This window comes from Talpa europaea, assembly GCF_964194135.1.
Source record: "Talpa europaea genome assembly, chromosome: 5".
In the NCBI taxonomy this organism is placed as follows: Eukaryota; Metazoa; Chordata; class Mammalia; order Eulipotyphla; family Talpidae; genus Talpa; species Talpa europaea.
Window position 1 is genome coordinate 51789543 of NC_140071.1, and position 23089 is coordinate 51812631.

The 23089-nt window shown below is 40.5% G+C and overlaps 1 protein-coding gene across 1 annotated transcript in view; it reads right to left on the minus strand.

Annotated features, from left to right (window-relative positions):
- The window catches only part of NAIP (NLR family apoptosis inhibitory protein), a gene marked incomplete at both ends in the record, with an annotated part of 37446 nt that overhangs the window by 10452 nt on the left and 3905 nt on the right, over positions 1-23089 (minus strand). Inside the window, 7 exons of the mRNA XM_084232945.1 lie at positions 1849-3942; positions 4052-4109; positions 5401-5482; positions 16998-17094; positions 19663-19782; positions 20986-21037; positions 22449-22530. Coding sequence (XP_084089071.1) covers positions 1849-3942; positions 4052-4109; positions 5401-5482; positions 16998-17094; positions 19663-19782; positions 20986-21037; positions 22449-22530 — 2585 coding nt within the window. The remainder of the gene's footprint in view (positions 1-1848; positions 3943-4051; positions 4110-5400; positions 5483-16997; positions 17095-19662; positions 19783-20985; positions 21038-22448; positions 22531-23089) is intronic.

The following is a 23089-nucleotide window of genomic DNA, read 5'->3' on the forward strand; positions in this document are numbered from 1 at the left end:
ACTTGCTATTTAACAACAAAAAACAATTAAAAATTGCACAAAGGACTTAATAGACATGTCTTCAAAAAGACAAAAGCCAATAAACATAAAAAGATACTCAACATCATTAGTCATGAGGGAAATGCAAATCAAAATGACTTCAAACTACTAGGATGACTATGGGATTAAATGATTAAAAAACAACTGTTGATGAGGATATGCGGAATTGGAGTCCTTGTGTATTGCTGGTAAGAATGTAAAATGGTACAGACAATGTGGAAAGTTTGGCGGTTCCTCAAAAATTAGAATTGTGGGTCTCCCTGTGGCAAAAGGGGTAAAGTCTCAGTGCTATCAAGATATCACCAGCCACTGTGACATGAGTTCAATCTCATGTCAGACAGGCAGAACTCTCCTGTCTGGCTCACTGCTCCCCTCATTAGTGTTTCTCAGTAGACTGCCTGTTCTTCAAACCACTCTTTCTCTGGTGAATCTTCTCACCCCCCCCACCACCACCTCTGACCTACACCTCAGTTCTTATATGCATAAATACATACAAATAAATCTTTTTAAAAAGGCTGGAATTGCTCTTGATACAAACCTGCAATTCCACTTTTGGTTATTTATTCTTTCCCCCAACAAGAAAACAGGGTCCCAAAGAGATGTTTGTGCCTGCATGTTCATAGCAACCTGACAGTGACCAGAAGGCTGAAACAACGCAAGTGTCCAACAGCAGGTGAATGGATAAAATGCTACATGCATACAATGGAATATTATTCAGCTATAAAAGGCATGAAGTCCTGACACATGTTCCAATATAGATGAACCTAATGAAACAAGCCAAATGAAATGAAAGCCAGACACAAAATGACTAACATATTGGATAACTAGGTAAATTCATGGCAACAGATATTAGAACAAATGTTAGCAGCTAGAGAGGGGAGTACTGTCTAACAGGAACAGAGTTGGGGATGATGAAAAGGTTCTGTAAATGAATGAATGAATGGTGATGGATGTACAATATTGTGAATATACTTAATGCCACTGAATTATACACTTTAAATGGTTAAAATGGTAAGTTGTATGAATGTTTTACCATAATAAAAACATTTGATAAAATGAGCTAATTTCCTCTAAATTTGATAAACATCAACCCACAAATTAAAAAAATGTTAAGTGATCCTCAAGCAAGACACATACAAGCAAAACTAGACTTACAATAAACTACTGGAAATCACATTAACAACAAACAGAAAATAAAACAAAGCTAAGTAACAGACAAAATAAATGCTAGAAATTGGACTTCAGAACTGAGGTTATCAGAGGGAAAGGAGCACCAGTGGACCGTGTGAAGGATTATTGGTGCACTGTGATGGGTGTTGTGTGGTCAAATATCTAAGGTGTGTTATATGCTCCTAAAACACAGTGGAGCATACCAAGTCACCTCAATAAAAGAACACAACAATAAATGAAAAACCATGTACCATTTATGAAAGTATCCAGAGACACTAAGCATCCAAGAATAAATCTAATGAAAAAGCACTGCTTACACAAGTGTAAGAAGACATAAATGGCAGTTCTATTTCTTCCATTAAGCAGGTAGGGTGAGAGTGGTGCTCAAGTGTCACCTTTTACTAAATCTGTAATTTGTGTCTTTATTAAAAGTGTTTACAGTTAAAATTTTATCTCAGTGTCTGAAAACCACCTAGAGGTCTTTCACTAATTCATACTACTGACAAATGACTTTATATTATATTAGTCTACTAACAAACATTTATGATGATCTCATCTCTTAAGATGTTTTCATCCACCTAGAACTCTGGGGAAATTAAATTATACAAGAGTAGTCCTCTAAAATATATCCAGATATACCTTGTATCAGGGTTGTCTCTGAAATTTCCAGAGATTCCAGAGAATGCAGGGTGAGAAGCAATTCCTGATCTACTGTACTCAGCTCATATTTGTATAAGGAGCACTTGGTGAAAGAGTCCTTAAACTGTCCAAGAGCTGGGCGAATGCTTTCAATAATGCCCGTGCTTTCCTTTAAATAGAGTTCAATGTGCTGTGAGGCTGAGAAAACTTCCATTAAACGCTCCAGCATCTCCTGGTCCACAGCATTAGTGCCAGTCACATGAACTTCTAGAAGGGGAATCTTGTACTGCTTTGGAGAAAGTTTCCAATAGCCATTGTAGATGTCTAGTGGTGCACTGCAATGCATATCCAGAAGTTCAACCATGTCTTTCTCTTCAGCCATATTCTGCATCAATTTATTCAAAGCTTCAAAGGAAGAAGCATAGTCTTCATCTGTAGTTGGTGCCTGTGATTTGTCCATACTTGTTTCCAGGATTGAAAGATCTGGTATGTATGCCCTTCTATTTCCTATTATGGAGACCTTGATACTCTTCAACAATAATAGGCTTTCTGGGTGGTCATAAAAATACTGTAACTTAAGTTGATTCAAAGTGAGGGTTTTCCCTTGAAGGAATTGCAAAATAAATGGAGAACATGCAGCAACAGTGTTGCTTTGATAAGCAATTTTTATGGCAACAGCCAGTATATGTTCTGAAGCAAGTGAAAAGTAACTTTGTGGGCATAATTGAAACAATAGCCTAGTAACAGACATCATGTCTGAAATTTCCTGATGCTGCCTCAGGTATTCATCATTTTCAGATATATTCTCCAATGACTCTGTATTATCCAACATAAGAAGCAAATGAGATACAATTTTTGGTGCTGCCTTTGTTGAAGAGAAGCAGGAGACATAATCCAAAAATTTGTTATCATAACTTTTAATCATTATGGATGAGTTGATTTGTTTCAAATAATAAAGTCCCAAATCTTGATCTTCTTGCCTATCAGAATCAAGGAGTTCAACCAGCCGCATCCCAGCAAGAAATTCTTGAAATGCACGATTTAAAAACTGATAGACAGGTCTCAGCCTTTGGGCTGTGAATTTGCTCATCAGGTACATGGCTTGATCTTCATCAATTCCTGCTTCATTAAGGTCCTCCTCATTAAATGCAAAACAAGCTGCCATAAACCCTTTCAAGGCCAGCTCACCACAGGAGGACACATTTTCTTTGAAGTCAATTGTCCTTTTGTGCTTGAAGGAAAGGCATTCCATGTAGGACTTGAACACCAGCTCATTAAAGGTCTCGTGAGAAGAATACTCAAACACAGTACAGAGTACTGCCACCAAGAGTGGGGTTCTGAAATAGTCCATCACACTTACTTTCATCCTAAAGTGAATCATAAACTTTCGCAGATGGGTTATATTATGAGGAAAGAGCTTCCGTAATATAGAGACTGTATTATAAAAGGGAAACACTTTGATCTCTAGAATGGTATCTAGGTATCGGCAGATGTCCCTTCCCCTGTTTGTATGGATGGCAATTAATAAGCAGGTTTTTGAAAAGTGGTTTTTTTGAATCAGTTTTTCTATGACTTGTGGGATTGAGCACATTTCTTTGTACTCATCCAGAAGGAATAACACCTGATTCTTTAACTGCTGAATTATGTTCCTCAGGCATATTTCAGCAACAGATCCATCCATCCCTAGGAGCTGGTCACAAATGATGTCAGCCAGCCCCTGCTCCCGTCTGGTAGAGCTAAGGGAGAGATAGAAGACCAGCTGGAACCTATTTAACAAGGGACAGCATCCTGTTGCCCATAGAAGAGCTATTTTCTTCAGAAGGACCGTCTTTCCACTGCCTGCTTCACCCTCCACACACATGACAGTGTTCAAGCTGGCAAAGACCTCAGGTAGCACCACAGGTCCTTGCACAGGACTGGCGATGTGTCTTGAAGCAAGGGACAGATCACAACCCAGCAACTCATTAGTGGAGAGAGAAGAAAAGCCATTAAGCAAAGAAGTGTGGTAGAAACTGGCCCTGGTGTACGCTTTTCTCAGGCGCTCACTCAGACGCTTTGCCTCCTCTAACCACTGGGTTTCAACCTGGACTGTCTCTGGAGAGAAGAAAGGAGGCATAGTTACCAATACTATTTTGTAAAATGCCCTACATATAGGTACATGTGCACACCTATATAATCCCTTGTGTGTCATCAAGATCCTTACCTGGTACTATAGAACTATCAGCTGCTGAATCTTCAAGACAGCTTTCACTTGTGATATCCTTTAAAAATAAAATCCTCTATTAAATCAAAATTTGTATAAGAAGCTGTGGCATCATGGCGCAAATATCATTAGGTACAGCTTCTGAGCCATGTTATTAATGACACTTTTAATTTTATATACTGGGATATGAAAAGGTCATGTTGCTTCCTTAAAAAATAAGTTATTTCAGGGCCTCCCTGTTGGCACAAGGGGTTAAGACGCAGCCTATGAAGCTGTCCGCAGCTTCTGCAGCATGAGTTCAATCCCCGGCCAGCCAGGGAGCAAACCACATGGTGCAGCAGACAATTTCCTGTCTTGCCCGCTGCTCCCCGCAGCAGTGTACTTCAGTTAATCTGCCTGTTCTGCTCCCCACTCTGTCTCTGGTGAATCCTCTCACCTCCCACACCTCTGGCCTGCACCTCAGCTCTTGTATAGATAAATAAATAAATCTTTAAAAAAAAGTTATTTCTATATCTCTAAACTTTTGTTCTTCAATTTCATGTTTCGGTTCACAATATAAAAAATGAATCAAGTGAATGGCAGGGTACTTTGTTTTCTCTTTATGGGATGGCAAACAATATACTTAATATACAGCCTACGGTAGCGTGGGTAAGTGTTAAACTGAGAGTGGCATGTATCCCATAGAAATACACAGGATTTCTCAGTTTTAAGAGGCTGATTTGGATGTTTTCTCTGTAAAAGAAATACACCTTCACAGGCCTGAGAAAGGCTCCAAATGTCCTACAAATGTGGATCACAGAGGAATCCAGGTAACCTGGATGCTAATCAACTCTAAGTCTCGAAGAGCCTGGGCCCCACAGTAACAGGGATTTACTCTATGCTTCGGGAAACTAGGTATTCTCTCTTGCTTATTATAGCATTCCTATCTGAACCTAACACATGACAGGTACTTAATAGGTATTTGTAGACCTACTTGTCTGATTACTCATTTATGATGTGTAAATCCTGTTCAAAAACAGCTTTCAATCACATGATCATATAATGCTAAATTTAAGTGCTGCTTTTTTTTTTTTTTAATATATTGGCCATCTTTTCTTTTCTTTTCTTTTTTTTTATGATTTATTTATTCATGCATACAAGAACCGGGTACAGGCCAGTTGCGCAGGAGGATGACAGTATTCACCAGAGACAGAGCAGGGAAAAGAACAGGCAGACTGATGAAATACACTGCTGAGGGGAGCAGTGAGCGAGACAGGAGAGGCCTGCCACTGCGCTGCAGACAGTGTCACAGTGCTGCGCTCAACCGCCTGCGCCACCAGGGGAGGACCCAAAGTGTTGTTTTTCATTACCATTACTTCAGAAAGTTCCCCATCACTCTGAAGGTCTGGAATCACTTCTGGAGAGGACTTCATATTTTGGAGAAACAGACAACTAAACACAAAAGATACAAGAATAATTGTATTCAATTAAGCATTTGTATTTGGTTTTTAAAAAGAGTTTTAATGGCAAACATTTAGTACAGAGGTACTACTTCTAGTGATATTCACTGTCTTGTGACTATCAAACAAGACATTTATATGGTAACTCTCAACAACGGAAATGTAAATGGTTTATAAAGTGTGGCTAACCAGTAAATTTGGTGGAATTAATGCATATTTAATATTCATGAAACCAACTAAAATGAACCTAAAGAATCAAAAAGTACTGAAGAAAACTCCCCCTATGAATTCTTTTATATATATATATATATTTTAAAAGATTTTATTTATTTTTTGTTTTATTTTAAAGAACTTTTATTTATCTTATTCACATAGCTTTATTTTCCCTTACTATTTTATTTATATTTTCAAAATTATGATAAAGTATTATGCAGTTTTATATCCTACTTATTTCACATAGCAATATACTGAGTATTTTCCATTTTACTATATATTCTTTACAAATTTAAAGAATTCTGTAATTCTTCAAATTGATATAAAAGTAAGTTTTATTTGATCATTCTTGTATAATTGGAAGCTAAGCTATATCCAGTTTTTCATACTGTGAAATATTTTGAGTATTGCTTTTCTTCTTAATTTAAATTTTATTTTTTATATTCCCCATACAATTACAACACCCTTAATTTGGCCCTAAGCCCTCCTTTCCCCTCCCCCCTCCCACCATAGAGTGTCTCTGGTTCATAGTTCTTTGTCGATTTGATTATTTCTTTCTTATAGTTATTCTTTTTCCTGGTCCCTTATTTAAGTTTTCTAGATTCCTGCTATGAGTGAGACCATCCGGTATTTTTCTTTTTCTTTCTGGCTTATTTCGCTGAGCATGATCCCTTCCAGTGCCATCCATGTTGCTGCAAATTGTATGTGTTTATCTTTTTTGAATGCTGAGCAATATTCCATGGTATATATGTACCACATCTTCTTGATCCAGTCATCTATTTTTGGGCATTTGGGTTGCCCAAAAGCTTAGCTATTGTAAATAGTGCTGCTATAAACATAGGGGTGCAGGTGCTCTTTGGAATTGATGTTTCTGTGTCCTTTGGGTAAATACCTAGGAGTGGAATTGCTGGATCATATGGAAGCTCTACCTTAAGTTGGTCCAGAAATCTCCACACAGCTCTCCATAGTGGTTGGATCAGTTTGCACTCCCACCAACAGTGCAGAAGAGTTCCTTTTTCTCCACAACCTCACCAACATTTGGTGTTGCTAGTTTTTTTAATATGTGCCATTCTCACTGGTGTAAGATGGTACCTCATTGTAGTTTTGATTTGCATTTCCCTGATGACAAGTGATGTTGAACATTTTCTCATATGCCTGTTGGCCATTTGCATTTCCTCTTCAGAGAAGTTTATTTTTAGCTCTTCTGCCCATTTTTGGACTGGATTATTTTCTTTGTTTTTGTTGCGTCTCATTAGCTCTTTGTAGATTATTTTATTTTTTTTTTATTTATACAAGCACTGGGTACAGTCAGAAGCGCAGGAGGGTAAGAGAATTCACCAGAGCCAGAGCAGGGAGCGGAGCAGGCAGAAGGATGGAAGTACACTGCTGAGGGGAGCAGCGGGCGGCAGGAGAGGTCTGCGCGCCATGTGGGACCCTCCTCCAGTGGCCTGCCGGGGAGCAGCCAGGGATCCAACTGGCAGTGTAGAGATTGCTGGCAGCTTCGCAACCCAGTGCTCAACCGCTGCGCCACCGGGGAGGCCCCCCTATGAATTCTTGAACCAACAAAAGAGTATTTTACAAACACTGGTCAAATCCAAATAAAGTTGGAAGTGACAGTAATGTACCAAGTCTTAATTAATGCCTTAATTTTGACAAATGTAACATGGTAATGTGAGATGTTAGTATTAAGGGAAGCCTGCTGTGAGGGTATAGGAATCCTCTATATTATCTTTGCATCATTTCTCTAATATTATTCCCAAATAAAAGGTTAGTGTTTTTAAATTTCATCAATATTAAGACTAAAGAGCTACCTCATGTATATTCTCTAAAAACTCTTTGCCAGATGTCCTTAAACTCAGACATAAATACACTATAAACTAATGAGTGTCATCTACCTGAAGAACTGAGGGAGGAAATCTAAAGAGCTACCCACAATGATTAACATGGATAAAAAAGAACTATAAATATGAGTAGATCAATGGGAAAATGAGGACCAATCAACCATTTTGGGCTCATTTTTTGTGCTACAGAATCATGGAAATAAAGCAGAACATTTCATTTCATTTGTTTTCCTACATGATTTGGAGATGAGTCCAGGAAGAGAAGATTAGTCACAGAAAGACAGCAAGTAGAAATTTTAATGATATTGTCTAAGGTCACTGTGCCGATAGACCCATGAAGGAAAAGGACTCTAAAGTAAGAAAAAGTACAGATTGTTTCACACAAAATGTATGCAGTTAATTGCCAGCAGACTTGCACCACAAGAAATGTTAAAAGAATTCTGCAGTTAGGGCCTCCCCTGGTGGCGCGGCGGCTGAGCGCTGGCTTGCGAAGCTGTCTGCAGCCTCTGCAGCGCCGGTTCGATTCCTGGCTGCTCCCCGGCCACCGGAGGAGGGTCCCACATGGTGCAAAGACCTCTCCTGTTGTGCCCACCGCTCCCCTCAGCAGTGTGCTTCGGTCCTTCTGCCTGCTCTGCTCCCCACTCTGGCTCTGGTGAATTCTCTCACCCTCCTGCGCTTCTGACTGTACCCAGTGCTTGTATAAATAAATAAATAAATCTTTAAAAAAAAAAAAAAGAATTCTGCAGTTAAAAGGAAAATGATAACAGAAGGAAACTTGATCCTATTCATAGAAATATGGGTTTCAGGGAAGAGACTGAGTGGGCAAGTTGAGATATTTTCTCTTTTTAAAATGCATTTAAAGATTATTATTAAAGCGGGCCTCCCTGGTGGCCTACGGGTTAAGTCTCAGTGCTATCAGCATTACAGCCTGAGATCTATCCCCAGCCATGGAACTAACCCATATATGGCGCAGCATACCTCTCCTGTCTTGACTGTGGCTCCCCTCAGTATTTCAGTAAATCTGCCTGTGCTGCTCCCCACTCTGTCTCTGGTGAATCCTCTCAACCCCTGCACCTCTAGCCTACATTCCAGTTCATCTGTGCAAAAATTAAATAAAGGATGATTGAAAAAATAATAAAATGAAGATAATTGTTAAAGCTATTATATTGTAAAAAAAATAATATATATGGAAGTAAAATACATTAAAACAATAGCATGTAGGGGAGAAATAAAAGTATACCATTATTTTGCTCATATATTATTATGTGAAGGTGGCTAATACATTAAAAACACACTGTAATTTCTAGAGCAGGCACTGAAAAGACAAAAACGTAAAGCTAATTAGCCAACAGAAATAAAATGGAGTAAAAAATACACAAATTCAAACAAGTCAGTGAAACAGAGAAATAGGAGATGGGATAATAAAACAATGGTAAATCAATAAAAATATTTAATGAATTGAAGCAGTTGACAGAGAATTTATATCTTTTTTTTAAAGATTTATCTATTTATGCATATAAGAGCTGGGGTACAGGCCAGAGGTGAGAATGGTAAGAGGATTCACTGGAGACAGAGTGGGGAACAGAACAGGCAAACTGACTGAAATACACTGCTGAGGGGAACAGTAGGCAAGACAGGAGAGATCTGCTGCCCATGTGGGTTGCTCTCTGGCCGGCCAGGGATGGAACTTGTGCTGCAGAGGCTGCGGATTGCTTCATAGTGCGGTGCTTAACCCCTTGCGCCACCAGGGAGGCCCCGAGAATTTATATCTTGATTTAAATTTTATTCACTGGTTACTTATCTATTTTTTTTCTGTCTATTGTTATCTACTAATCTGCTTTTGGGTTGAGAGTCCCACGGTCTTCTTGGATCTATTCAAAGAGGCATGGTATAAATATACAAATGCAGACCCAGAGTCCTATGAGGACCAGACTTTACTAAAGGATAAATTTATGCAACAGGTAGCCCCTCACATGGCTCATAAAATTGCAACTGTTTGAATCATCAGTTTCTATACCTTACACTGAATAAATATTACTTATTTTACAATTTCCCTCTAAATCTATCTGTAAATATTTTCAGTTTATTTGAATGAGTGAAAGAAATTCAAGAGATTAGATTTAAGTCCAACCATATTAATAATCACATTAAATGTACACATTTTAATCACCCCCCCATTAGAAAACAGTTGTTGGGAACAACACGGTGGTATAGAGAGGCTGGGATCAAACTCTCTCTCAAAAAAAGAAAAGAAACACTAATGAAAGGACTGATAATGAGCTTTTAGCTAAACCTAGAGGCTTTAAACCAGCTACACAACACCAGCAATTCTCCAGGCTGCCCAAGAACCAAAAAGGGGACAAAAAAAGGAGGCGTCCTTTCTGCTCAGGCACCTAGCCGAAAGGGGAACCAGCCCATCAAGCCAGCCGACATCCTACAGCCTGGACTCGATCCTAGCCTGCAACCCCACCCTACTACATCTGGAACCCCCAGATACCCACAAGTGGGCAACTCAGGCCTCAGCACTAGCAGCCAGCTCCCCAGAAATTGACCCCTTGTTTTTCTCTTCCCCCAGACGCAACTCGGGCGTCAGCCTCTGCTGGGAGGCACATCTCACTCAGCCCTATGGCGCCACCTAGTGAACAGGGCCAGAACACCAGCCACCAGCTCCTGTTGAGCACTGAACTCAGCCATACCACTCCACCAGCCCATGCCTCCAAGCCCACCAGGCAGATCCTCCCAGTTGCCATGCCCTGTAATGGAGACCCTCAGCTGTCCCCAGCTATACCAGGAAGTGCATTCCACTCAGCCTGCTGTACCTGCCAGTGGACAGAGCCACAGCCAGAGCCTCATGGTGCCGGGCCCTACATCAGGGGCCTCTGACTACCCCAAGTGGTCTGGTCGAAGGAAACCCCTGCCCAGCTGCCACAGCGTTCCCAACAGTGCAGATCCACCCATGCCAAGGTGAGAGTACTGGGACATCCTGCCCACCAGCATCAGTAGTCTGGTCAACAGGTGCCATGGGAACCCCTGCTCTTAGCCAGTACCAACAGTAGCCCAGGCAGCATGGACATCCACCCACACCAGGGTAAGAGCTATGGGACATTCTGCCTGCCAGCTACAGTGGTCTAGTTGATGGGTGCCATGGGAACTCCCCCAAACCTGCCCAGTTGCAACAGCATGGAAATCCATCCACTGGCCATTAAATGGGGTCCTGTAGGTGGGAGCTGAGGGGAGAGCAAAAGGAGCACCTGCCCCCGCTTCCACCCAGGGACACAAGGATGGTTCAACATCCGAAAATCAATCAACATAATCTACCACATCAACTGAAAGAAAAATAAAAGCCATGTGATCATATCAATAGACATTGAGAAAGCATTTGATAAAGTCCAACATCCATTTATGATGAAGGTCCTTGAAACACTCAGGATAGAAGGGAAATATCTTAACATAATAAAAGCCATATATGACAAATGCACAGCTAACAGCGAACTTAATGGTGAAAAACAGAAATCCTTCCCATTAAAATCTGGAATAAGAAAAGGTTGCGCACTCACACCACGGCTTTTCAATATAGTACTATAAGTCCTAGCTAGGGCAATTAGGCAAGAGAAAGACATAAAAGGAATCCAAGGCCTCCCCGGTGGCGCAGGGGTTAAAGACACAGTGCTATCAAGCTATGGCCAGTCACTGCAAGATGAGTTCGATCCCTGGCCAGGGAGATAACCCATATGGCATAGCAGATGTCTCCTGGTTCCCCTGCTGCTCCCCTCAGCAGTGTATTTCAGTAGATCCAACTGTTCTGCTCCCTACTCTGTCTCAAGTGAATTCTCTCAGCCCCCACACCTTTGGCCTACACTCCAGTTCTTGTATACATAAATAAATAAACCTTTAAAAAAAAAAAAGGATTTCTAAATTCCTGCTATGAGTGAGACCATCTGGTATTTTTCCTTTTTCTTTCTGACTTATTTCGCTGAGCATGATCCCTTCTAGCTCCATCCATGTTGCTGCAAACTGCATGTTTATCTTTTTTGATTGCTGAGTAATATTCCATGGTGTATATCTTCTTGATCCAGTCATCTATTTTTGGGCATTTGGTTTGTTTCCATAGCTTAGCTACTGTAATAACTAGTACTGCTATAAACACAGACCAGAGACACACTACTGGGGTGGGGTGGGGGCGGGGAGAGGAGGGATTGGGGTCAAGATAAGGGGGGGTGCAGTTGTGTGGGAAATGTAGCCAAGATGAAAATGCATGCATTGTGGGCCTCCCTGGTGGCGCAGCGGTTGAGCGCTGGGTTGCGAAGAAGCTGCCCGCGGCCTCTGCGGCGCCGGTTCTATCCCCGGCTGCTCCCCGGCCACCGGAGGAGGGTCCCACATGGCATGCAGGCCTCTCCTGCCACCCGCTGCTCCCCTCAGCAGTGTACTTCGGTCCTTCTGCCTGCTCTGCTCCCCGCTCTGGCTCTGGTGAATATCCTCACCCTCCCGCGCTTCTGACTGTACCCAGTGCATGTATAAACAAAAACAAACAAACAAAACAAATAAATAAATAAATAAAACATGCCTCTATTAAAAAAAAAAAAGAAAATGCATGCATTGTGCAAGGATGAAAAATGATGTAAGAATTATATAAAATATTTTTTAAAAAAAAAGATTGATGTATTTTTACTTTTAAAAAATAAAGGCATAAAATCCTGACCAAAAAAAAAAAAAAGGAATCCAAAATAGGGAAAGAAGTGAAACTATCATTATATGCAGATGATATGATAATATAGAGAATCCTAAAAACACCACAGAAAAACTAATTAAAACAATAAACCAAATTAGTAAAGTAGCAGGTTACAAAATCAATCAATAAAAATCAGTAGCCTTCCTATATGAAAACAATCAATCTCAAGAGGAAGAAATTAAGAAAGCCATCCCATTTACAATTGTACCCCAAAAATTAAATACCTGGGAATACACCTAACAAAAGAGGTAAAAGATCTATACAAGGAAAACTACGAAACACTGTTAAAAGAAATAGAAGAAGACACAAAGAAATGGAAAGATATTCCCTTGCTCATGGATCAGAAGAATCAACATCATAAAAATGTCCATCCTACTAAAAACAATTTATAGAGTAATGCAATTCCAATAAAAATCTCAATGACATTCTTCAGAGAAATAGAACAAATGCTGATGAAATGCATATGGAACCACCAAGATCCCCGAATAGCAAAAGCTCTCCTGACTAAAACGGGGAAGACAGAGGCATTACACTCCCAGACTTCAAATAATACTACAAAGTCATTATTATAAAAACCTCATGGTATTGGAACAAAAACACACAGTGAAACCAATGGAATAGAATTGAAAGCCCAGAAATAAAACTACATATATATGGTCAACTAATATACAACAAAGGAGCAAAGAATATATACTGGAACAAGGAGAACCTCTTCAATAAATGGTTTTAGGAAAACAATTGCAACATGCAAAAAAATGAAACACGACTACTATCTCACACCACATACAAAAATCAACTCAAAATGGATAGAAGACTTGAATGTAAGACCTGAAACCATAAAATACAGAAGAAAACACAGGCAGAACATTCCATGACACAAACCTCAGAAATAGCTTTGAGGAATCTTCTCCAGAAGCAAGGAAAACAAAGGAGATAAACAGCCGGGACTACATCAAACTTAAACGATTCTCTACAGCACAAGAGCTAATAATCAAAACAAAGAGATTTCCTAGTGAGTGGGGAAAATACTTTCACACTGTTTGACAGATAAGGGACTGATAACAAAGACCTACAAAAATTTACATAACACAAACAAGCCAGTCCGAAAATGGGGCAAAATAACTAAAAAAGACACTTCTCCAAAGAAGAAAGGGAAATGGCCAACAGGCATATGAAAAATTGCTCAACACACTAGTTATCAGGGAAATGAAAATCAAAACCACAATGAGATACTACCTCCCTCCAGTAAGAATGGTCCACATTAAAAGAAAGTGGAAACAACAAATACTGAAGAGGATGTGGAAATAAAGAAACATTCTTACACTGCTGATGAGAATGTAAACTGGTCTAGCCACTATAGAAAGCTATGTGGAGGTGCCTCATACACTAAAAATGAATCTACCATATGGTCTAGCGAGTCCACTGCTAGGAATCAACCCGAAGGACACAAAAACACTAATTTGAAAGGAAATCTGCAACCTATGTTTATTGCAGCACTATTTACAATAGCCAAGATAAGGAAATGCCCCAGAATAGACAAATGGATCAAAAAGTTACGGTACATCTATACAATGGACTATTTCTCAGTGATCAAAAAAAGACAAACTCATGCCATTTGTGGCAAAATGGATGGAGCTAGAAGAGGTTATAGAAGCCAAAATTAGTCAGAAGGAAAAAGATAAGCACTGAATGGTCCCAATTATATGTGGAATATAGAGGAACCAAACAAGAGGTCAAGAAAAAGTCAAAACCAGCAAGCTAACTATAGAAATGAGGCATACAGCAAAGGAGAGGGTAAGAGGGTGGGAAAAACAGCTGAGGGATGAACACAAATGATATGGTGATGGTTCATAGGTGATATGGTGGTAGGAGAACTATGGGGACTACAACAATGTAAGAAAAAAAGAATTTATTAATAAAATAAGTAAATAAAATAAATAACAACAACAACAAAACAGTTGTTGGACTATTAAAAAATAAGACCCAACTCTTGTGCCTAAAAGAAACTCACTTTAAAGTTCATAGCTTAATAGCAAAATTACTTCCAAAAGAATACCATGTTTGAGCGTCTCTGGTGGTGCAGGGGTAAAGATACAGCGCTATCAAGCTATTGGCAGCCACTGCAACATGATTTGATCCCTGACCACAGAGGTGACCCATATGGCACAGCAGACCTCTGTCTCTTCTGCTGCTCCCCTCAGCAGTGTATTTCAGTAGATCTGCCTATTCTGCTCCCCACTCTGTCTCTGGCGAATCCTAGCACCCTGCACCTCTGGCCTACACCCCAGTTCTTGTATGCATAAACAAATAAATTAAAAAAAAAAGAATACTGGGCCTCCCTGGTGGCGCAGGGGGTTGAACATCGCACTATGAAGCAACTCACAGCCTCTGCAGCATGAGTTCAATCCCTGGCTGGCCAGGAAGCAACCCACATGGCACAGTAGACCTCTCCTGTCTCGCCCACTGCTCCCCTCAGCAGTGTATTTCAGTCAGTCTACCTGTTCTGTTCCCCACTCTGTCTCTGGTGAATCCTCTCACCCCCCCCCACCCCATATCTCTGGCCTGTACCCCAGCTCTTCTGTTCATAAATAAATAAATCTTAAAAAAAAAAAGAGAATAGGGCCTCCCCCGGTGGCGCAGTGGTTGAGCGCTGGGTTGCGAAGTTGCCTGCAGCCTCTGCAGCGCCGGTTCAATCCCCGGCCTCACTGGGTGAGGGTCCCACATGGCGCGCAGACCTCTCCTGCCGCCCGCTGCTCCTCTCAGCAGTGTACTTCGGTCCTTCTGCCTGTTCTGTTCCCCGCTCTGGCTCTGGTGAATTCTCTAGCCCTCCCGTGCTTCTGACTGTATCCTGTGCTTGTATGAATAAATAAATAAATCTTTAAAAAAAAAAAAAAAAGAGAATACCATGTTTAAAAAAATACTTATAAAAATTATAAAATAAAAATACTTTTATCAAAGGTATTCAATGAAATTAAAAATAAATTCTCCCGGGCCTCCCCGGTGGCGCAGTGGTTGAACGCTGGGTTGCGAACCTGCCCGCAGCCTCTGTGGCGCCGGTTGGATCCCTGGCTGCTCCCCAACCACCAGAAGAGGGTCCCACATGGCGTGCAGACCTCTCCTGCCGCCCGCTGCTCCCCTCAGCAGTGTACTTCCGTCCTTCTGCCTGCTCTGCTCCCCGCTCTGACTCTGGTGAATTCTCTCACCCTCCCGCGCTTCTGACTGTACCCAGTGCATGTATAAACAAAAGAAACAAACAAACAAATAAATAAACATGCCTCAAAAAAAAAAAAATTCTCCCAGTAGATAACCACTATATATTTTTAAAGATTTATTTATGTATGTATACAAGAACTGGGGTGGTCAGAGGTGGGGGGGTAAGAGGATTCACCAGAGACAGAGGGGGGAGCAGAACAGGTGGATCTACTGAAATGCACTGCTGAGGGGAGCAGCAGGGCAGACAGGAGAGGTCTGCCGCACCTTGAGGGTTAGCTTCCTGGCTGGAGATCAAACTCATGTTGCAGTGGCGATAGCTTGATAGCACTGTGTCTTAACCCCTGCGCCACCAGCAAGGCCCTAGATAACCAAACATTCTAGCTAACATCATTCAAGGTACTCACCTATCCACTTTTGTACTTTTACATAAATGAAATTAGGTTGTTTGTAACCTCTTTTTCATACTTAATGTGTCATAAACATTATTTTTTTTTAAGATTTATTTATTTATTCAAACACTGGGTACAGTCAGAAGCGCAGGAGGGTGAGAGAATTCACCAGAGCCAAAGCAGGGAACAGAACAGGCAGATCGATGAAATACACTGCTGAGGGCGTGGAAGGAGAGGTCTGTCGTGCCATGTGGGATCCCCACCCCCAGCAGCCGGGGATCGAACCGGTGCTGCAGAGGCTCCGGGCAGCTTTGCAGTCCAGCGCTCAACCGCTGAGCCACCAGGGGAGGCCCTAATGTGTCATAAACATTATGAAAGTACATCAATTAAAAAAAAAAGCTGGAGTGGCTATATAAATATTAACTAAAAACTATATTATACTATAAGTGATAAAATAAGGAATACTTTTAAGGATACCATAAAAAATAATAAAGAATATTTCAAATATTTTCTTAATATGGAAGAAAAAAGAGCAGGAATAGGCCAGATACTTTCCTGAAGGATAAGAACAAGGAAATTGTATGGAAAATATGTTCAAAATTATTAGTAATTAAACTAAAAAAATTAAAATTTGGACACTACAAAGTTAGTGAGAAAGTGGACCAATGGAAACTCATACATTCTAGTGGACATGCAAATCAGTAGCACATGTTGAAAAATGTTTTGCACACTCTGTAAAGTTGACTACTTGCAGATCTGATGACTGGAAATCCATGGTTTGTTGCATAGCTTAAAGAAATACACATGAAACTGGAAAATATGTAGAAGAATGTTCATCATAGTGGCAGTATTTGAATATGCAACACTTTGAAATCAACTCATGTTGAATCAACATTAACGGAAAAATTATTCTATATTCATAAAATATTCTGTATAGCAATGAAAACAACTGAACTACAACAATACACATGGCTATGGATGAATCTTAAAAACAATGTGGAACAAGATGAGCCCATCATGAAGTGGCACACAGGGCTCTTTCATTTATTTGGATTCAAGAACAGACAAAATTAAATGTGTTTACAGATACATGTATAATTGGCAAAACCATTAACCACTCACTTTGGAAAATATTTGGCATGGTCTTCTAATGGGCCATCACCTTCCTTCCACTTCAAATATCCTCCGCAGGAAAAGCATTGAAGTTTGTCCTTTATCCCTAGAGGTAAGGAAATCTGATCAGTATGATTGGCATGTGTATACCTTAGTGACACGGGTATTATCCACCATGCCTTTATTAGCAAAACCCTACTTTCATTTCTAACTAGATTTTGTGACAAAGTTACAAGTTGGGCCACCAGCAATATTCCTCTTAGACTCTTCTCCCACGAATGGGGTGATGAGCAAACAGTTACTGAAGGCTCCTATGTACCAGCAGTTGATGAGCACCTTTCTCCCTCTAGTCCTATCTTCCTGCCATGGAGAGAGAGCTTTGCAAATCAGAATGTGGAAATGAAGCTCAATAGAGGAAGAGAATTTTGTCTGTTTTGCTCACTAGTGAATTTCATGGACTTAGAAGAGTGCCTAGCATTTACTAGACCCTCAATAAATATTTATTTAATGAATAAATCAGAAATGTATTTGAAGTTCAAAGAAAAAAAAGTGAAAAAAATGTAGTGGCCCTCATGTGAGCTCATAAATAATCAAATGCCTCTTACCACATTATTCTCAGAACTAGAGTCAAGGCTCCTCTGAGACTATTTCTTTGGAATGAAATAGGCATTTCGATGTGCCAAAGGATGGAACAAGAAATTACCCTCCATCATTTCACCATTTCATGCTTGAAGCCCTGTAATCACTGCAAACCTAGAACAAAGGAAAACCTCCCTTTGTGTCTGGCCAAGATTAGCAGGTCCTAGAGTGTGCAAGACTGGAAAAAGGTAAAAGGACTAGGATTTGTGTGAAGAGGTGGAGCTTCAAAGAGGAAGAGGCTGAAGACAATAAAGAGAGGGTCCATGAAGAAGGTGGGCAAAAGGAAGACAGAACAGAGAGCAGGGAGAACATTGCCTTTCTAAATGCTTATTAAGATTGTGTGGCATTTTTATACCAATGGAATACATGTCTGTTATTGTGACCACTACTTTGCCCTACTATGTATTGTTCTGTGATACCAGCTTGACCTCTCAGGAAAAGATCTTCATGAACCTGTACTGTAGTTCAGTGTGTGTTCAGTCTAAAGGTCAACAAAGTACCTAGAAAGGCACAATATCTTTTCTATGATCACCTTGGGTAGAAATTTAGCCAAGGGAAACCAGCACAGTATGGATTAGAATGGAACTTCCTAAGGATCTGCAGCTAAAAGGAGAATACTGTGAACTGCTAAAAAATTCTACATGTTTAGGAATCAAAGAATTTCCTGGTGTGTCACAGACTTGGTCCCAGGTCTTGCATATTTGTTCTTTTCCCTGCCCAACCAAGGCTTCTCCTGTAACTATGCCCTGTCAGATACTCAGTCAGACCAAGCATCCTAGCTTGAGCCCCCTTTGCATTCATTGCAGCCAAAGACCCTGGAGCAGCACTGTATATCATGCATGTGGCTTTGTTCAATTCAGATGTCATTTGGGGCAGAAAAAATAACCCAGGACCCTGGAACAAACTGGGTCTTAGTAATTACTTCAAGTTCTAAGTGAATGTAGATTACAGAAAGAAGATGAAAAAAGGTACGATTTCTGAATGAAATATCTCACTATAAAGCTGCTTAAAATTAAGGACTTCCAGAAAGCACCATACAATTTTCCACTTACCAGGAAATGTATCTCCTCTAGATGCACAAAATCATGTCAGTGTATTGTGTTTGGTTTACACTGATAAGTAAATATCTGAAACTTTAAAAAAAAATAATTTGCTGAACATGGATGGAGCTGGAAGGGATTATGCTCAGTGAAATAAACCAGAAGGAAAAAGAAAAAAATATCGGTGGTTTCACTTATAGGAGGAATGTAGGGGAACAAAATATGGGACTGGGAAAAAAAAATAATTATAATAAATTAAAAAACAAAATTAACTGGCAACTACTAATCAGAGACACTCTTCAGGGGAGGAGGAGGGAGAGGGAAAATAGGGGAAGGAATGTGTTCTAACACAAGGGACTACGGTGATGATAGTAAATTGGTGGTGGGAATTTTGTGGGGACTACTCCTGAGAGGAAAAAGCACGCATCAAACAAAAATGAAGAATGATGAAAATATATATAAAATTAAATTAAATTAAAAAATAATTTGCTGGCTTTCTCTTTCAAGGAGAATGTGAAAAAGTCTTCTGCTCTCCACACTCCCAGTATCTCTCACTCTTCCATAATGACAGAAGTCCCAATTTTTAGCTGGGCATGTTACCCTACAGAAAAAAAGCTTAAAGATCTCAGCTCCTTTCCATCTGACTACTAAATTTGTATTAAAGATAGGGAGGCAGAGGATAATGTGACAGTTTCTAGGAGCAAGAGTAAGGAAGAAACTAATGTGTAGAAAGTAAATGAAATGACAATTATTCCAAACAGAAAACTTATATTATTATTAGTCCATATTTTAAGGTTTCACATTTGGAGCTTCACTACTTAAGAGACATATGGAAAACTAGTTGAGGATTTATGATACAGCCAGGAAAAGGGATATATAAGGACTGATTCAAAGAATGGAAAACATGAGTCTAGATAAATATAAGGCCAGGATTATGTATATGTGGGGTTGAAATGGCTAGCAAGGCAAGAGCTTGGTACAAACTGCTGACTCACCTGTATAGAAAAGACCTGCTTTGGCCAGAGCTGCCACTCCCACAGGGGATGCCTGGGGCCAGTTCTTAAAAGAGTCCAGTCGTAGTTCTTCATTAGCAAAGATGCTGTCATTGCAATAACCTTGAATAAAAGGTATATGAGGAGATCAGCAAGCTCTGATATTAAAAGTATTGGTGTTCAAGTTATCCCTCCCTATTTACAAATGAAATAATGTAATGCATGGATATTATTTCAATATATTATTGGACAAGGAGTTAAAAGAAAAGAAAGGTATAGATACAACAAGACTGAGCCTCTGTCAGAAATGCTGAAGCACAGTGGTAGTTATATGGTGGGTATCTAGTAAATTGACTTATTTCTATAATGGTCATTTTTTTTCTTTCTTTCTTTCTTAAAAAATATTTATTTATTTATTTAAGAACCGGAGTACAGGCCAGATGCATGGGAGGGTGAGAGAATTCACCAGAGACAGAGCGGGGAACAGAACAGGCAGACTGATGAAGTACACTGCTGAGGGGAGCAGCAGGTGAGACAGGAGAGGTCTGCTGCGCCACATGGGACCCTCGCCAGCCAGCTGGGATCGAACCAGTGCTGCAGAGGCTGTGGGCAGCTTCACAGTGCAGCACTCAACCACCTGCACCACCAGGGGAGGCCGGGTCATTTTTTTCTTTAAAGATTTATTTTACTCATTTATGCATACAAGAGCTAGCGTGCAGGGGCGGGAGTGAGAGCATCCACCAGAAACAGAGTGGGGAGCAGAACAGGCAGATCTACTAAAATTCACTGCTGAGGGGAGCAGAGGGCGAAGCAGTAGAAGTCTGCCATGAGATGTGGCTTAGCTCCCTGGCTGGGGATTGAACTCGTGCTTCAGTGGCAGCTGATAGTTTCATAGTGCTGAAACTTAACCCCTTGCGCCACCAGGGAGGCCCTGTTCATTTTTTCTCTAAGAAAGCATTTTAAAATTATCTCTTCTTCATTTAGTATCAAAATAAAACAAGGAAAGGTACTGAAGTTTCCTCTCCTCCCTAGTTCAGTGTCAAGATTTGAGAAAGGCAATATCCAGATAGCTCTCTTAACAACAGACAGATTTATTTCCTGCATTTTGAGGTGTCCACTCAATGGGGTAGTCCTTTGGGCTTCCTAAGTTGGACTGGCTGGAGACTTGGTTCCTGTTTTCTACATGGGTGAGAATTTGAAACTAAATGTATGCTAACTTGTTTCTGCAAATTATGAACCTTAAATGAAAGTTTGACTCAGTGTCCCACTTACCCTGGGGTTCCTGCTGCCACCACATTACAAATCTGAATATGTCTGAGTCATTACCTGGTGGTATAGGTAAATCTCTCTTGACCCAGGAATTCACAAAATGGTCTCCCTGAGGAAAATTCAGATTAAAGTTAAAATTCAAGTTATCAACAGTTTGGCTTATAAAGTTTATACCTATCAATGAATAAAAAAAACTCACTTCCCCCAAATGAAGAGTTTTATTGAACTGAGTGGCATGCCTGTTGGAGACTCATTCCCTTAATTTTTTTTAAAGATTTATTTTTATTTATTCATACAAGAACTGGGGTATAGGCCAGAGGTGCAGGGGAGTGAGAGGATTCACCAGAGACAGAGTGGGGAGCAGAATAGGCAGATTGACTGAAATACACTGCTGAGGGGAGCGGTGGGCAAGACAGGAGAGGTCTGGTGCGCCATGTGGGTTAGCTCCCTGGCCAGGGACTACTCATGCTGCAGTGATAGCACGGAGACTTTTAACCCCTGCACCTCCAGGGAGGCCCTCCCTTAATTTTTTTATTAATGTTGGCATTTTTAATGCAGTACAAAAGAAAAACAAGCCTGGGAATGTTTACTTATACCCGACAAGAAACTTCGGGTCATGTTTTTTTAGAACTCCAGCTTAAAAGTGAAGTCACTTAAGGTTTTTAACAATTTACTGTAATTAATGAGGAAATATGAAATAACAGGAAGGAAACTGGACTCAGAAGTAGGTTTGGTATTGAGCAATGGATCTTCCCTGATCATTGCACCCCAACTTCTGAGAAAACACACCTCTCCCACCTTCAGGCCACGTCCTGTGCAGCATTCTCATCTGAGACACACATTAGCCAATAAACTCACTTAAGTCAATCTGGGTTGGGTTTTCTGTCCTTACCACTAGGGAATAAACTTTTACAAGCATCAAGTCCCTATGATAGGACATAAAATAACCCGGGGGGGCCTCCCCTGGTGGCACAGTGGTTTGGCGCTGGGCTGCGAAGCTGCCCACAGCCTCTGCAGCGCCAGTTTGATTCCTGGCCACGGGTGAGCGTCCCACATGGCGCGCAGACCTCTTCTGCCACGCCCGCTGCTCCCCTTAGCAGTGTGTTTCATCAGTCTGTCTGTTCTGTTCCCTGCTCTGGCTCTGGTGAATTCTCTCACCCTCCCATGCTTCTGACTATACCCAGTGCTTGTATAAATAAATAAATAAATAAATAAATCTTTAAAAAAAAAAAAAAAAAACCTGGGAGATGGCAGCAGCTCTGAGACCTACTGTGGGCAGTTATATATGGAGGGCCGAATATCTCATTCACATGGGCACTGAGAAGCGGGCAGCCTCAAAAGGCAACTAACTCTAAGGGCTTGAATTTAGTAGGAGAACATGCATTTCTTCACTGCCAGATGAGTTGTAGAATAATGAAAGAAGGAAAAACCAGACCCTGAAAAAAGAATCCGCCCCTTCTAATTCCGATATTATTATATAGTCAAAAGCCAATTTGGGAAAACCAATTGTTATAAATTACCGTGACGCCAACAAATCCTTTGTAGCTCTCAATATACTGGGCAATTTCTTTTGAAGATTTCTTACTTTGAAGAAACTCACATCTATAATTAATAAACAAAATTTACCTTGATATTGTGATAAAAATCCTTTATCTATTAATGTGGTGATGGTTGCACAGAACATTCATTAAATTTATTGCTGTATACTTAAAATTGTTTATTTATTATACTTTGATAAAAGTGTCCAAAAAACACCCCAAAAGTTATTTATGAGAATTATCATTGTTCCCATCAAATTATTTCCATTAGTAAGATCATCTATAATAAATTTATATTATAAGTAATAATTTTATTTTATTATTTTTTTAAAGATTTATTTATTTATTGATACAAGCACTGGGTACAGTCAGAAGCGCGGGAGGGTGAGAGAATTCACCAGAGCCAGAGCAGGGAGCAGAACAGGCAGAAGGACCGAAGTACACTGCTAAGGGGAGCAGCGGGCGGCAGGAGAGGTCTGCGCGCCATGTGGAACCCTCCTCCAGTGGCCAGGGAGCAGCCGGGGATCGAACCAGCGCTGCAGAGGCTGCGGGCAGCTTCTCAACCCAGCGCTCAACTGCTGCTCCACCAGGGAGGCCCATAAGTAATAATTTTAAATTAAAGC